Source organism: Montipora foliosa, chromosome 1 (genome assembly GCF_036669935.1).
Source record: "Montipora foliosa isolate CH-2021 chromosome 1, ASM3666993v2, whole genome shotgun sequence".
Taxonomy (NCBI): Eukaryota; Metazoa; Cnidaria; class Anthozoa; order Scleractinia; family Acroporidae; genus Montipora; species Montipora foliosa.
The window spans coordinates 54,941,236-54,957,518 of record NC_090869.1 but is presented as its reverse complement, the minus strand read 5'-3'; the positions used below and the strand labels follow the sequence as shown (position 1 = coordinate 54,957,518).

Here is a 16,283-nt window from a genome sequence, read left to right as displayed (position 1 = left end):
GAATTAAGTAGTGATCAATTGTGAATTTTACGGTTAGATTAACTACATTTTTAACGAGATCGTTGCAGTGATTAGGTCTAAGCACTCTATAACATTTTAGCTTTCAATTTACGGTTTGGTTAACTACACTATTCACGAGATCGTGTGAAGAAAATAGCACTCGTTTATTGATTAAGCCTAAGCGTTCGTTTCAGTGATTCTGCAATTCCTCCGACAATTAAATAATCTCGACCTTTCAAAAACAATCGCCTGTAGCGCTTCTTTCTGTTTCGGCTTAAGTTTAAGGTTTCCTTGTCCTCTCTCCAAAAGAATCTATTTAAGAATACTCTCGAAATCCATGTTTATTCCGCAAAATCACCCAAAATCACAACAGAGAGTACGAACATGCGCAGTGATAGAAAAGCCCGTATTCCGGGCCTCACTGGCACTGAGCATGCTCGAAATCGAACTTTACCAGGTCTCCCTTCCGTATGAACGTGGGAGATCTGGGTACGAGATTAGATTGTGATCACATTGAGAAGCCTTAAGAAGGGATACTGAAATTGTTTCTGTTAAAGTAATGGAAATAAAGCCTGTTGTTGTTGTTTGCTTTTTAAAAAATTTTCCGTCAGTTTTGCTTTCTTCAGACAAAAAAATCCCTTTGGTTTATCGACTGAAGAGAATTAAATTCAAGCAACTAACTAAAGTCTGCGGAAAACTTGATAAGGAAACAAAAAAACTGCAATAAGGTAACGAACAATTTGTTTTTGATCATGAAGTCTACAAGGCTCTATTAACTTTTACATATATTATAAGAAAAAGTCGGAGGCGATGAGTTTATTTCGTCTCCAGTTTTCATCAGTGTTGAAACAAGGTGCAATTAACCCGTGGATGGATCTTTCTACAGTGTCTGAAGCTTTAATAATCAGCCTGTCGTACAGGAGATTGTGAGAATATAAATCTCTAAGACTGAGAAAAAAAATGTATTTTTATTCCATGCCGTAACATTTAAATTTCCCAAGGGTGTGATATCCTTCCTCACTGCTGCCACCAGTATCTCCAAATTTCAATTGTAACACAGGAAGGTGAGACTTTTCTGTGAGAAGACCACTGTCCTCATCCCATGTGCCGTCACTCTTGTCGCAGTTACATCCTCGACTCGGGTCTGCGCATGAGTTTGGCGATGTAACTCCACATGCGCATTTGTTGTGATCAGCAGGTGTGGCACCTCCCCAGTACGTCATTTTGGTCAATGTTCTTGACATCCACCACGCAGTGTCGCCGCGAAAAATAAAACAACCGCGACACTCGTACTTGATAAACTGCTCGCAATGAGTAGACACATCCGTAAGGAAAGCTATTTGTGGTACATTAGTGATGCCTTCCCCCAGGTAGTGAACACGGCGAACGTAACTTCCAATTGGTTCGTACCCTGTTACGTGCGTTCTATCTTCGCTGTCGTGACCGATGACTGTAACCCCAACTCCATTTTTATCAGCCATGTTACAAAATACAGTGAACGGTTGGTAGCCTCCATCGCCATCAGGATCGATAACATAGGAGCCACTTGTGGTCTGTGGGCTGTGATATTTAATTTCACTGCAGGATTTTCCTAAAAGAAACGGAAGTGGGAATGCAAATGTATGCTTCAACAAGGTCTAAAAAGTACCTAGGCCTAACAATTGCAAGCGAATCTGTGATTGATTGCACTGACCAATCGCTTGAACTCTTATTTGGCACTTCTTTTTTTCAGTTTGTAAAGCTTAGTTCGCATGCTTACCAGTGCGTTCATATCAACTTTAACTCTGTAGGCTTTCTCTTTTTCAAAGCTTCTCACAAATTTTAATTCACTACGCGCAATGTTTAATTCAGTTTTTGTATTCCGATGATTTTAGTGACAATAACAATTCATTTATATGAACTACCAAACCAACCTTTGCGTTGACATCGATCGCCAGCAAATCCAGGCTGACAAAGACAGTAATACGTATCCATCTGAAAGTCTGGAATACAGGAACCGTTCTGACAATGTGTTGGCTGGCAGGTGGACTTTGAGTTTAAGAAAAGAAAGATATAATTCAAGATCTCTTACTGCGATGTTCTTATATACCACTTATCAATAAGGTACTGAAAATATTTGTACTGAAAATATTTGTTCTCTCTTCATTCAGCAGTGAGTGAAAAAGGCTCCTTTCGCATGTTATAATAGACACGTGATCAGATTTATTACTGTAATGTTACAGGATTGTCTAAGTTACACTCTAATAAATAGAATAAGTAATACTGGGACAATCTGTCAACACAAAAAATAAATACAAGGAGTTATGTGATCCAGCCTCGGTTTCACGAAAACGTGGTCATGTGATCCGTTCTATTACTGTTACGTGTCAGATAGACTCCAAGTAAAAGTATGAGAATGTTTGCTGAAGATTCGCCACCATTGGCGATGGTTACAAAGTATTTAAAGGTCGTTTCCATCTTGGACTCTGAGGTCAAAATCTTAACTCCCATTAAATGCCGTCGGGGCAAGTTACAAAATTGACGACAACATTTGATATGTTCCTTCGGGTCCCCTTAACACTTGCTTTCATCACGAAATTCCCACGGGACTTTATTTCGCGACATATGCTCCCTGACTATCTGTTAAAGGATGGGGAAGATACCAGGGAAACAATTTCAAGCAATTTTAGAACGGCAGCTGGAAAATAACGTCGAGATATTAATTAAGCTTAGTGATGCAGATAAAAATTTGCATACGAGTTGTTTTTGTGAGCGTTTGTGAGCACTTCGTGCCGTCTTTTTTGAGGCCTTCCAAGGGTTCTTGGCGACAAGCGAAATCGCTCCAAATTGCTAAAAATGTAGCGACAATCTTGTTCCAGAACATTGACAGCCGACAGAACCTGACCGACAAAAAGCGACAATTTGCGACAGCGGCAATCCATTTTTAACTTCGACAAAGCGATATCTTTTCACTGTGTTATTTCGACAGCGACATGACCGACCAGGCCAGTATGACTCTAAATCTCAGTTTAGCCTGCAAAGCAGGCGGTTTTTTTGTTTTGGTATTAAAGAACTATTGGCTGACGTCTTGGATAGCAAGACTAACAGAGGCCTGAGGCCAGTCAAAAAAATTGCACTCAGTGAGAAGAGGACAGTATGTGCTTTCAAAATGGCGACCCATTTTGAACAAGCGTCCGCCTGCCAAAAAACACCTGCTCAGCAACCTACTAAATTTTCTCTTCTGTTGGTGTTGCTACACGTATATTTCTTGTGCAAATTAAGATATACACTTCTTTTTTTGATAAGAATATATTTTATAAGAATATCAAGGCTGAAATTTGCGAAATTTTAAGAATATTTTAAGAATAAAGCCGAGGCTGAGATTTTGAAAAGGATAGATGTAATTTTGTGTGTTGAAACATCTGGAAATACAATACAATTTTATGTTTTTAACTTAACCGTATAAAATTATTCCTTTCTCTGAACGGCGAAACTAGCCAACAAAACGAAAAACCCTACACTAGCTACGTTATACAGCAAAATGTTCAACGCTTATGAGAGTTCGATGGACGGTACATGTAATACATATGTACAGTATTCAACACAAAAGACATAAACTAAAACGCAAAAAAGTATTTTGAAAAATTCTTTCTTTTTTATAATTTAAATAACAAAACCTAGCGAAAGCAGATCTACTAGATACCGGCCAAACACTTGTAAACACTTATGTCTCTTATTACCTTTTGTGGTAGAAAGGTCGACACGTAATCAAGACGTCAGTCACGATTTTCTGAGCGATTATACCATGATCTACAAACACGGCAAGCATATGCATGATTATTGGGCCTTTTTATTTTTATTATAGTCTAGTTTTCTATATTTTGGGGGTGTTTTTAATAAAACAATTATTCCACTCGCGCTTGTTGGATATGACTATCTATCATCTCATATCCAACGCGCGCTCATGGAATAATTGTTAAATAATGCGAGGGCATAATTGTTAATTATATTCGATGCCCGTATAAGAAAACTTCCGTGGCTCGTTTCCTCTTATATGATATTACATTATTAATTACAGGACGCAAAATATAAGCACGTTTAGCGAACATTTGTATTCTAGCGAAAAAGGTCAAAAAGCGATAGCGACAATTGTATTGCAGCGAGAAAACGACAGCAACATTTGTCTCTAGCCAAATAGGCGACAGCCCACCACATGAGCCGACAGAGCGACATCAGAACCCCCCTTGGAAGGCCTCTTTTTTGCGTTGAAAATCGCGCTACTTCATAATTTGGACCTACAATTCGGAAAGTTTCGTTAAAAAACGGTTTTATCATCTGTTAATGTTTTTTACCCAACCGAAGACCGAATTTAATTAATTAGACAAAAACACACTGCCATTGTTTGTCGTCGCAGAGAAAAGACAGGTGTTGACACGTATAATTAAAAAAATTCTGAAAAATTAACAGATGATTCCTTTCAAGGTGGAAATACTAAGGGTTAACTGAATAAAAACTTCTTTCTCAACTTTTTGTACCACAACACCCAATTTTGAATTTTTCTCCATTTTTCCTCAAATGTTTTGAGATATATCTGCGAATTTTAGTTCTTACTGTTATTTTTTCAGAAAGTTTATTAAGTTGTTTTGCTGAAAATTTTTTTTCAATGACAAGCCTATTTTATAGCCTTTCAAATGAGATATTGTGAGCCACATTGCTGTAAATATAAGTCCAGAAAAGTTCATTAGTTTCATGGGACTTTGAGGACCCGTGGAGCGTAACTTCGAGATCACTCCCGAACTCTTTTTTACGGCTGATGTTAAGCGACATAAGGAAAAACTGTATTGACATACATTTTATTCTGCAGCTTTGTTACCTTTGCCGTTATATTCCCATTTAGCGCATAATTTGGAAACTTTTGGAACTAGAAATTGCAACAAACGTTCACGATACCGGCTTTTATAGAAAGAAAGCCTAAAATATATATATAAGTTAGTAAGGGAAGGAATCAAGTGACAAGGCGTTTGGTACACGACGGGGAATCCACAGTAACAGAAAACTTTTAACTTTCCTGAAAAATCATCTGATTACAATTCCTTTTTCAGTGAAAAGGAAATAAATAAATTTGAATATTTACCCATGGGCTGTAATGATGGAACACATCGCTTGCTTGAAAGTCCATTTGCCTGGCCCTGTATTTGTCAATGGGTAATAAGTCACATCGATAGAGACCGTCTGAATCAGGGTGAATCGCCAAGTTGAACGAAAGACACTGTGGCTCACCAATGCACTTGAATGTGCATTCAACTGGACCCTCGGCTGAAAAAGAAAGAAAACTGACCACCGCTAGTTGACTGTTAGAATCTCGCGTGAAATTTGCGATCGAAAAAATCCCGTTTTGATGACGGAAAAGAGCACTTTGAAACATGACATGGTCAGCAACGGTCAGAACCACCAAAGAAACCGAAATCGTTACTAGAGTGGGTCGCCCTATCCTTAAGTATTTTAAGTAAGTTTTGACCATAGTGAAACAAATTGCTCTCTCATTCCGGCCTGCCTTTAGACTGAGATGAATTTGGCTATAATTAATGCTAAAGAATACTTCAATTATTAATGCACGTGCCACAGTTTTGTTCTAGAGATGCCCGTGGGGTGCTTTCCATTAAGCCAAAATTTCGGAAATTTCGCGCTGAAGTTAATGGAAAGGTCCGTTTCTGTTCGATCGGAACTCTGGAGTTGGTCCTCTTTGACCGGTCGGTCCGGTCCGACCGAAACGTGCCGCTCCATTTACAAAAATTATCGATTCCAGTCACACTTTTTACTGTGATGTAACCAAAATTTCGGTCGAAACGTAAATGGAATTCGAAGGCTTCGGCCTGGTTGCAAATTAACTTTTGAATAAATAATGTCATTCCATTTTTCCTTGGTTGGTTCCACTGGTCTCCGACCTGATGATCAGGCATAATGGAAAGCACCCGTGGTGCATGATGGTTATAGATTATCCAAAAATGCCATGCCATTCCATGTCTAAAGATGAATTTCCCCGACCAGAACTTGTTCCGGATTAGGTTAAAGAACTGAAAATAACGGGCTTCCCCGCAATAACTTTTATTAACAGAAATCCTTCCGGTCTGGAGACCCTCTATTGATATGTGAAAATCATGATCACTCCTCTTTATTTTATAAATTATGGGTCACAAGTGAAACTCCGATGCCAAGTGGACCTTCCCAATGCTTGGTGCACGGCCGGTGATGATTCTGTCCAGAAATTCGAACCAGTATAGTACTTGAATATGAATGACCTAACCTTCATTAATTTGCCAGAAGTGTATTAACATATCGACTTAAGTAACTAGCAGTAATCGTAGATTATAGTGCTTCGCCTTGGGGCCTAAGGCACATGTATCGGTTCCCATAAAAGAATCTCGTTCCTTTTACTGCTAGACTGAGTTATGGGGAGTTGCTTTCTCACTCTAAATCAATTGTGGATGAAATCCTGTTGTGTTTTCATTAAAAGGAAACTTTTGATTCTTTCTCCTTACGTTAGCAATCATGCTTTCAAATTTCAGAGAAATCGACCGATCCTCGAAGTTTGGGCATTGAGTTACGCGATTACAGATGTCAAACATATTCTTTTCGCAAAATTCCTCTGTATTGCTATTGATTCTGCGCTTTATTGTATTCGATGGGCTCACAAGATAGCAGGTCTGGAGTCGCCCACGGAGCATCCAACGGTTATTGCAGCCGCAGAAGGAGCTAGAAGAAAGTTATCTAAGCCAGTTCAACCCAAGCAACCCCTGGATCTAGAGACTGTTATCAAAGTCGCTCAGTATTATAACAGAGCTTTAGCTTCTCTTTCAGTGATCATTCGTTTTTTCCTTTTTTTTTTTTGTTTTATTAGTTGATTATGCTGGCCTATTTCGAATTTCTGAGTTATTGAGTGTTAAGATTAAGGACATTTCGATTAGTGGCAATGGCATGTCGATTTTCGTCTCCCAGAGGAACGATGATCAATTTCGTGAAGTGCATACTTCTATAATTTCCAGATATAGTAAGGTTTCATGTCCGGTTTCAATCACTTAGAGGCTTCTTGCTTTGTTTGCTAGTCCTAAAGGATATTGCTCTCCTGTTTTGCGTAGGATATTCCCACTGGGAATGGTGCCTATTTCTACAAGTCGTTAGGGATTAGTTACTCCACTATTCGTGACGAATTTAAGAAATATATTTCGCCGTTTTAAATAATCCAGATGATTATTGTTACATAGCCTCAAATCAGGTGGCGCTTCCAAGGACGGTTGTAAGCTAAGTGATCCCGAGCTGAAAGATAGACATGCAGGATGGAAGAATCCTTGCACTAAGAGGCGTTACACCACGCATTTTCATGCTGATGTGCTTGAAGTTACTAGAAGTATGGGTATCTAAGTTGTTAAGGTTTTTTGGCCAGTGGAGGGTCCGAGTTTGTGTCGTGGCTCCATCCAGGTTTCTCGTTCCCTTTGATAAGGGTTATGTGGGTTTTTCCTGGGCCCCGTGACACTACTCGTTTGATGTAATTTAGTTATTAATAAAGTTTGCCTGGTACTTGGAGCAGGCCTTATCCTCCAAGATTATATGGTCTTCTTGCATTATTATTTAGCGTAGAAGTCTAGCGTTAACGTTAATAAGCTTTTGGACAAGGATGTTATAACCAATACGGTCAAAATCTTTTGAAAAGTCCAAAAAGCAGACCCGGAGATGTTCATTAGGACTGTCTAGCTGTAAAAGCCATGTATGGACCATATCTAACAGACAGTAAGATGTGGATGGACTCTCACATGTGGGCTTTGTGACTTAAGGGATTGGAATGATATTAGATTCCTTCCACGAGAATGGCATAACCCCAGACGAAAAAGATACATTAAAAATAGTAGTAGCTGGGGTTGCTAGTTCAAAAGCAAACTCTTTAAAAATTCTGCTAGGAATATTATCGAGCCCATGGGCCTTATGGGGCTTAATTGAAGTAAGTTTTTTACATACTTCATAAGGTCGTATCATGGGCAACGTATCGGGGAAAGCTGGCAGCAAAGACAAATCAAGCGGGGGAATGTCCGAACTTTCAGATGTAAAGAAATTATTAAGCGCATTGGCTAATTCAGTATCAGGAAAGGTCTTACCATCATCGGCGTCACAATTTTTCACTGATTTTGGGGCTCATTTTGTTGAAACTCAAGCACGCTTCCAACAGACCTGTTTATTTTCGTGAACCCTTCCTGCTTATAGAGCAATACTAAAAAATAAATTCTCCCATATCACATTTCAACCTTAAGCTCGAAAATTCAATACAAAACATGATATTATAATTCACAAAGGCAAGAATTACCACAGAATCCTTTTCCAGCGAAAAATGTATTGGAGCAAACAACATATTTGCCCTTAGAGGCGAAAACCTCTTCCTATATATTTCATTGCCTGCGTGAAGACAAGAAACTCAATCGTGTCAAATTACCATGTACTTCAGGTTCAAAACCGTTCCTGAAGAACCTTTTGCTTGAATAATGATGCAGAAAATAGTCGACAACTGGTCAACCAATTATTTTTTTTACCTCACTTTGTTGAACCCATAAGTTACCAGATAATTTTCCATTTGGTTTCAGTGTTGTACATAAAACTACACTCGTGATAAAATATTGGAAATACAGCTCACTTTGATTTTGGCTCGACGGGCGAAAGATTGTTGTCGAAGTCCATTACTCGTCGCTTTTATACCAGAGAATTTTTCATTTGGTTTCAGTGTTCTACATAAGAGCACACTCTTGGTAAAATATTAGAAACGCAGCTCACTTTGATTTCGGCACGACGGGCGATAGATTGTTGTCGAAGTCCATTACTCGTCGCTTTTACGATTCCAGGTATTTGTTTCCTCCGCCTGCCTAGTTTATCCAACTGACTTTCCATTATTGAGCTCCATAAGGGTATATTTTGTTTAAAAATCCACTAAAACGCCATTCGCGTTACATGACTTTCGACGCCATTACAGGTTAAGTTTATCATTCTACTATGTCCACCAGAGAAATCTACGCATTTCCACTACCCTCTATATCCTAAGAAATTACGAGCAGAAGGCTCTATGCGCAAAGACACCACTTGGCAGGGGAGTGACAGGCAAGACTTTTACCGACACGGAAAAAAAAATCAACGCAGATTCCGACTGGGTTTGACATACTGGCAACCCAGTAACTAAAAGCGAAATGATTGCGGAGTTTGATGACTTCCTCGCTATTGAGATACAGAGAGAATTGTGCCAACACTTAAAACGGCCCGAGAAGTTATCTGCTCTTTGGAGAAACGGGTCCCTGGCCACTATACGACAGTTTCAATCTATACCAAGGTTTCACTATTTGTCCATGTAACTGTAAATATGCACACTCTAATCACATATAAGGCATGAACGAAAACCTGGCTAGCATTTAACGACGAATCTCTATTATAACATGGGTAGTGACTTATCCACGGAATTAAGTTATCCGCCCTCTGAGTCTCAACAAGTGGGGTCTCATCTTTTCTGGTCCTTCGCCTCTTTACAGTTCTTTAATGTAACATCCGTTTTGTTCATCTGAGTACCAATCATTACCATCTAAATGAGCATGGAGTTATTTATATTCTCCAAGTGAGCAATATCCACAGTAGCTGAGAAAGCATGTGTGCATATGTTTGAGCAGTAGTTCAGTCTCTGTGTTGCATTTCGTTTCGGTAGATTTTTAATCAGTCACAAGTAAAAAACACAGACCAGACATTCATTTTCTTTCTGAAACAAAATACTTGTTAAGGAATGGTGCTATTACGACTAAGGTTTAATTAACTTGTACAATGGATCTCTTCATGGTATCAAATTAGAGAAATTAAAAAAAATTCCTCGTTAAATGTAAAAGCAAGTAAAACTGTAATAATGTTTTAATTTGTTTTGGATCTGCAGTTACATCTCGTTATTAGGATTGTGATGACATTGAGAAGCCTTAAGAAGTGATACTGAAATTGGTTCTGTTAAAGTCATGGAAATAAAGCCTGTTGTTGTTTGCTTTTTAAAATTTTTTCCGTCAGTTTTGCTTTCTTCACACAAAAAACTCCCTTTGGTTTATCGACTGAAGAAAATTAAATTTAAGCAACTAACTAAAGTCTGCGGAAAGCTTGATAAGGAAAAAAAAAACTCCAATAAGGTAACGAACAATTTGTTTTTGAGGCTCTATTAACTTTTACATATATTATAAGAAAAAGTCGGAAGCGATGAGTTTATTCCGTCTTCAGTTCTCATCAGTTTTGAAACAAGGTGCAATTAACCCGTGGATGGATCTTTCTAGAGTGTATGAAGCTTTAATACTCAGGTCGTACACGAGATTGTGAGAATATAATCTACTTAAGACTGAAAAAAAAAAATGTATTTTTATTCCATGCCGTAACATTTAAATTTCCCAAGGGTGTGATATCCTTCCTCACTGCTGGCACCAGTATCTCCAAATCTCAATTGTAACACAGGAAGGTGAGACTTTTCTGTGAGTAGTCCACTGTCCTCACGCCATGTGTCGTCATTCTTGTCGCAGTTACATCCTCGACTCGGGTCTGCGCATGAGTTTGGCGATGTAACTCCACATGCGCATTTGTTGTGATCAGCAGGTGTGGCACCTCCCCAGTACGTCATTTTGGTCATTGTTCTTGACATCCACCACGCAGTATCGGCGCGAAAAATAAGAGAACCGCGACACTCGTACTTGATAAACTGCTCGCAATGAGTAGACACATCCGTAAGGAAAGCTAGTTGTGGTACATCAGTGATGCCTTCCCCAGGTAGTGAACACTGCGAATGTAACTTCCAATTGGTTCGTACCCTGTTACGTGCGTTCTATCTTCGCTGTCGTGACCGATGACTGTAACCCCAACTCCATTCTTATCAGCCATGTTACAAAATACAGTGAACGGTTGGTAGCCTCCGTCGCCATCAGGATCGATAACATAGGAGCCACTTGTGGCCTGTGGGCTATGATATTTAATTTCACTGCAGGATTTTCCTAAAAGAAACGGAAGTGGGAATGCAAATGTATGCTTCAACAAGGTCTAAAAAGTACATAGGCCTAACAATTGCAAGCGAATCTGTGATCGATTGCACTGACCAATCGCTTGAACTCTTATTTGGCACTTCTTTTTTCAGTTTGTGAAGCTTAATTCGCATGCTTACCAGTGCGTTCCTACATAGCCCAGAATGCCGCGACACATCCGGGTACTTTTTATGCGCGCCGGCGTTAAAATTCAAAATTGATTAGAGAAAGGTGCGCTTAATAACAAAGAATACGGCCAATAAGCGGCCACCAGCGCGTACGTTTTTCTGTTTGACGGACATATTAATTCCTCTGGCCAAGTACCAGCATATGGAATTTGTAGAGGAAGGATCAATAAATGATTCTGAACAAAAATTTGTTTTTTAAGGTCTCTACAAGTATTATCAAATTTGCTTTGAAAATCGACTATTTTGGGAGCTTTGTAGTATGGAAGCTGTACTTTAAGCGAAATATTCCGACGACCTGATCGGTTAAGTTTACGGCCAGCATATGGAAAAGTTAGTACCGGGTGTCAGGAAAGCTCCTGCAAATTTTCGCTGGTTTACGACACGTACAAGTACTATCGAAATGCAGTTTTCTGAACGCAATCGTCAACCTTCCACAAATTTCCCCTTCGGAGGCTGTTCGGGAGAATGGTTGACTGATTTTGAAATTCCCGCGAGTAATAATAATATGCAAAACTCCTCCTCCCAAAACAATAGCACGGGCTTTTGCTTGGGTCGGTATTTATGACTGAGGCCACCATCAGAAATGTCATCGAATAATGATGCGTAAAAGCCGGGCTGGTGTCTCGCACGCTTGGACATATTACTCACAAGTGGTTTTTAACAACTGATTACTCGAAACTGCGTGGGCCTTTTATATGTTTTGATCAATTTAAAACGGATAGAATTTTGAATAATTATCTCACACAAACAATGGACAACAATGTTACGCGTCGCTTGCGTTTTCTTTTTTGTTTGGCTCGGCTCGGTTTCAAACAGAAATGCCCTTTATTTTATTTTCCCGACCGTCTTACGAATAGAAAAGACCTGTGTTGTCTTTAAAATTCTCGACCAACGTGCAGACTACCCTGAAACCGATTGAGTACAAGACTTGATCTAATGAATTGCTCTTACCGGTGCTTGTACCGAGCGATAAAAAGGACAACAATGAAATAGAAGCAAGTGTTTCGCACGCTGCATTTTCACTTTGGCTACGCTTAAAAGAAGAATGTTTTGTGGGAAAACATTTGGCTGCCGCACTCAGACCATTCCGAGTGTGACATGTCAAAAAAAATAATAAGAACGAGAATGTTCTTGCACACAACTTCGTTGACAAAACCCTTTGTGAAGAGCGTGTGCCGCCTTTCAATTAGGGCGCTACTGCTACTTCACATGAGATCTTTTGATTGACAGTCACCGATTCATTAACGAGTGCAGTCGGAATTCCGAAATCTTTATCTATACAATAATTATTCCGCGCATTGAAAAACTGGGCTCTGTAAGTACATGTCGCCCAAGACAATAGCATTCTGGGCGATGATCAACTTCAACTCTGTAGGCCTTCTCTTTTTCAAAGCTTCTCACAAATTTTAATTCACTACGCGCAATGTGTAATTCAGTTTTTGTATTGCGATGATTTTAGTGACAATAACAATTCATTTATATGAACTACCAAACCTACCTTTGCGTTGACATCGATCGCCAGCAAATCCAGGCTGACAAAGACAGTAATACGTATTCATCTGAAAGTCTGGAATACAGGAACCGTTCTGACAATGTGTTGGCTGGCAGGTGGACTTTGAGGGTAAGAAAAGAAAGATAGAACTCAAGATCTCTTACTGCGATGTTCTAATATACCACTTATCAATAAGGTACTGAAAATATTTGTTCTCTCATTGAGGTTGCAACTACTACTGTTCACGCCCTTCAGCACCGACGAGTTAATAGACCATTGCCAAGGGTAGTTTTGTGGGGAAAAAACGGTTAGCATGCACCGAGCCCATACTTGAATGGTACTGGAAACTGTGGAACTTTAAAAGGCGCTCTTGACAAAAAATGTATTTCTGGCTACGTTTAGACACCAGCTTGGTATATAAATAGTAGATGCTCCCGTAATTACCAAAATATATACATATTAAAAAAAAAAAGTTTCCAGCTATAAGTATAGGACAGTAATCTCATCATTCATTAAGCAAAATGGGAAAATGCAAAAGAAAGATAAGTCATAGGTGGTAGGTCTTTAAATACAATGTGGCCACAGTAGTCCACCTGGGCCAAATTTTGGACAGTTATTGAAAAGGGTGTTAGGTTTGTTTTGTTACTGTGAATTATGCGCTCATGAATGGTATTCAATGAGGTGACTTAAATAGATATATAGTAGGATAAGAATATTTAGAATATTTTTTCTCATACTAGTTATTTCTATTACTGTTACGTGTCAGATAGACTCCAAGTAAAAGTATGAGAATGTTTGCTGAAGATTCGCCAGCATTGGCGATGGTTACAAAGTATTTATAGGTCGTTTCCATCTTGGACTCGGAGGTCAAATCTTAACTCCCATTAAATGCCGTCGGTGCAAGTTACAAAATTGTCGACAACATTTGATATGTTCCTTCGGGTCCCCTTAACACATCTAGATAGGCGGCTTGCTTTCATCACGAAATTCCCACGGGACTTTATTTCGCAACATATGCTCCCTGACTATCTGTTAAAGGATGGGGAAGATACCAGGGAAACAATTTCAAGCAATTTTAGAACGGCAGCTGGAAAATAACGTCGAGAAATCAAGCTTAGTGATGCAGATAAAAATTTGCATACGAGTTGTTTTTGTGAGCGTTTGTGAGCACTTCCTGCCGTCTTTTTTGCGTTGAAAATCGCGCTACGTCATCAAATGAAACTCTTATGAATTAAAAAATTCATAATTTGGACCTAAAATTCGGAAGGTTTGGTTAAAAACGGTTTTATCATCTGTTAATGTTTTTTACCCAAACGAAGACCGAATTTAATTAATTAGACAAAAACACATTGCCAATGTTTGTCGTCGTAGAGAAAAGACAGGTGTTGACACGTATAATTATAAAAATTCTGAAAAATTAACAGATGATTCCTTTCAAGTCAAAATTGGTGGAAATATTAAGGGTTAACTGAATAAAAACTTCTTTTTCAACTTTTTGTACCACACACCCAATTTTGAATTTTTCTCTATTTTTCCTCAAATGTTTTGAGATATATCTGCGAATGTTAGTTCTTACTGTTATTTTTTCAGAACGTTTATTAAGTTGTTATGCTGAAATTTTTTTTTCACTGACAAGCCTATTTTATAGTCTTTCAAATGAGATATTGTGAGCCACATTGCTGTAAATATAAGTCCAGAAAAGTTCATTAGTTTCATGGGACTTTGAGGACCCGTGTTTTCAACCAGACGAAAATGAGGCTCTGGAGCGTAACTTCGAGATCACTCCCGAACTCTTTTTTACGGCTGATGTTAAGCGACATAAGGAAAAACTGTATTGACATACATTTTATTCTGCAGCTTTGTTGCCTTTGCCGTTATATTCCCATTTAGCGCATAATTTGGAAACTTTTGGAACTAGAAATTGCAACAACGTTCACGATACCGGCTTTTATAGAAAGAAAGCCTAAAAAATATATATAAGTTAGTAAGGGAAGGAATCAAGTGACAAGGCGTTTGGTACACGACGGGGAATCCACAGTAACAGAAAACTTTTAACTTCCCTGAAAAATCATCTGATTACAGTTCCTTTTTCAGTGAAAAGGAAATAAATAAATTTGAATATTTACCCATGGGCTGTAATGATGGAACACATCGCTTGCTTGAAAGTCCATTTGCCTGGCCCTGTATTTGTCAATGGGTAATAAGTCACATCGATAGAGACCGTCTGAATCAGGGTGAATCGCCAAGTTGAACGAAAGACACTGTGGCTCACCAATGCACTTGAATGTGCATTCAACTGGACCCTCGGCTGAAAAAGAAAGAAAACTGACCACCGCTAGTTGACTGTTAGAATCTCGCGTGAAATTTGCGATCGAGAAAATCCCGTTTTGATGACGGAAAAGAGCACTTTGAAACATGACATGGTCAGCAACGGTCAGAACCACCAAAGAAACCGAAATCGTCACTAGAGTGGGTCGCCCTATCCTTAAGTATTTTAAGTAAGTTTTGACCATAGTGAAACAAATTGCTCTCTCATTCCTGCATCCCTTTAGACTGAGATGAATTTGGCTAAAATTAATGCTGAAGAATACTTCAATTATTAATGCACGTGCCACAGGTTTGTTCTAGAGATGCCCTTGGGGTGCTTTCCATTAAGCCAAAATTTCGGAAATTTCGGGCTGAAGTCAATGGAAAGGTCCGTTTCTGTTCGATCGGAACTCTGGAGTTGGTCCTCTTTGACCGGTCGGTCCGGTCCGACCGAAACGTGCCGCTCCATTTACAAAAATTATCGATTCCAGTCACACTCTTTACTGTGATGTAACCAAAATTTCGGTCGAAACGTAAATTGAATTCGAACGCTTCGGCCTGGTTGCAAATTAACTTTTGAATAAATAATGTTATTCCATTTTTCCTTGGTTGGTTCCACTGGTCTCCGACCTGATGTCAGGCATAATGGAAAGCACCCGTGGTGCATGATGGTTATAGATGCTCCAAAAATGCCATGCCATTCCATGTCTAAAGATGAATTTCCCCGACCAGAACTTGTTCCGGATTAGGTTAAAGAACTGAAAATAACGGGCTTCCCCGCAATAACTTTTATTAACAGAAATCCTTCCGGTCTGGAGACCCTCTATTGATATGTGAAAATCATGATCACTCCTCTTTATTTTATAAATTATGGGTCACAAGTGAAACTCCGATGCCAAGTGGACCTTCCCAATGCTTGGTGCACGGCCGGTGATGATTCTGTCCAGAAATTCGAACCAGTATAGTACTTGAATATGAATGACCTAACCTTCATTAATTTGCCAGAAGTGTATTAACATATCGACTTAAGTAACTAGCAGTAATCGTAGATTATAGTGCTTCGCCTTGGGGCCTAAGGCACATGTATCGGTTCCCATAAAAGAATCTCGTTCCTTTTACTGCTAGACTGAGTTATGGGGAGTTGCTTTCTCACTCTAAATCAATTGTGGATGAAATCCTGTTGTGTTTTCATTAAAAGGAAACTTTTGATTCTTTCTCCTTACGTTAGCAATCATGCTTTCAAATTTCAGAGAAATC

At 39.1% G+C, this 16,283-nt stretch overlaps 1 protein-coding gene and 2 pseudogenes across 1 annotated transcript; 1 reads left to right on the top strand and 2 right to left on the bottom strand.

Annotated features, from left to right (window-relative positions):
• Nucleotides 1–144: 144 nt before the first annotated feature.
• LOC137979175 (contactin-associated protein-like 2) lies at nucleotides 145–5,833 on the bottom strand. Its single transcript, XM_068826378.1, has 3 exons — nucleotides 5,114–5,833; nucleotides 1,914–2,028; nucleotides 145–1,591 (listed from the first exon to the last, which is right to left on the bottom strand). Exons 1-3 carry the CDS (start codon nucleotides 5,498–5,500, stop codon nucleotides 969–971), a joined length of 1,125 nt encoding a protein of 374 aa, XP_068682479.1. The 5' UTR covers nucleotides 5,501–5,833; the 3' UTR covers nucleotides 145–968.
• A 455-nt stretch (nucleotides 5,834–6,288) lies between these two features.
• On the top strand, nucleotides 6,289–7,514 carry LOC137979184 (uncharacterized; annotated as a pseudogene).
• Nucleotides 7,515–9,702: 2,188 nt separating this feature from the next.
• Nucleotides 9,703–16,249, bottom strand: LOC137979165 (contactin-associated protein 1-like; annotated as a pseudogene).
• Nucleotides 16,250–16,283: the final 34 nt, after the last annotated feature.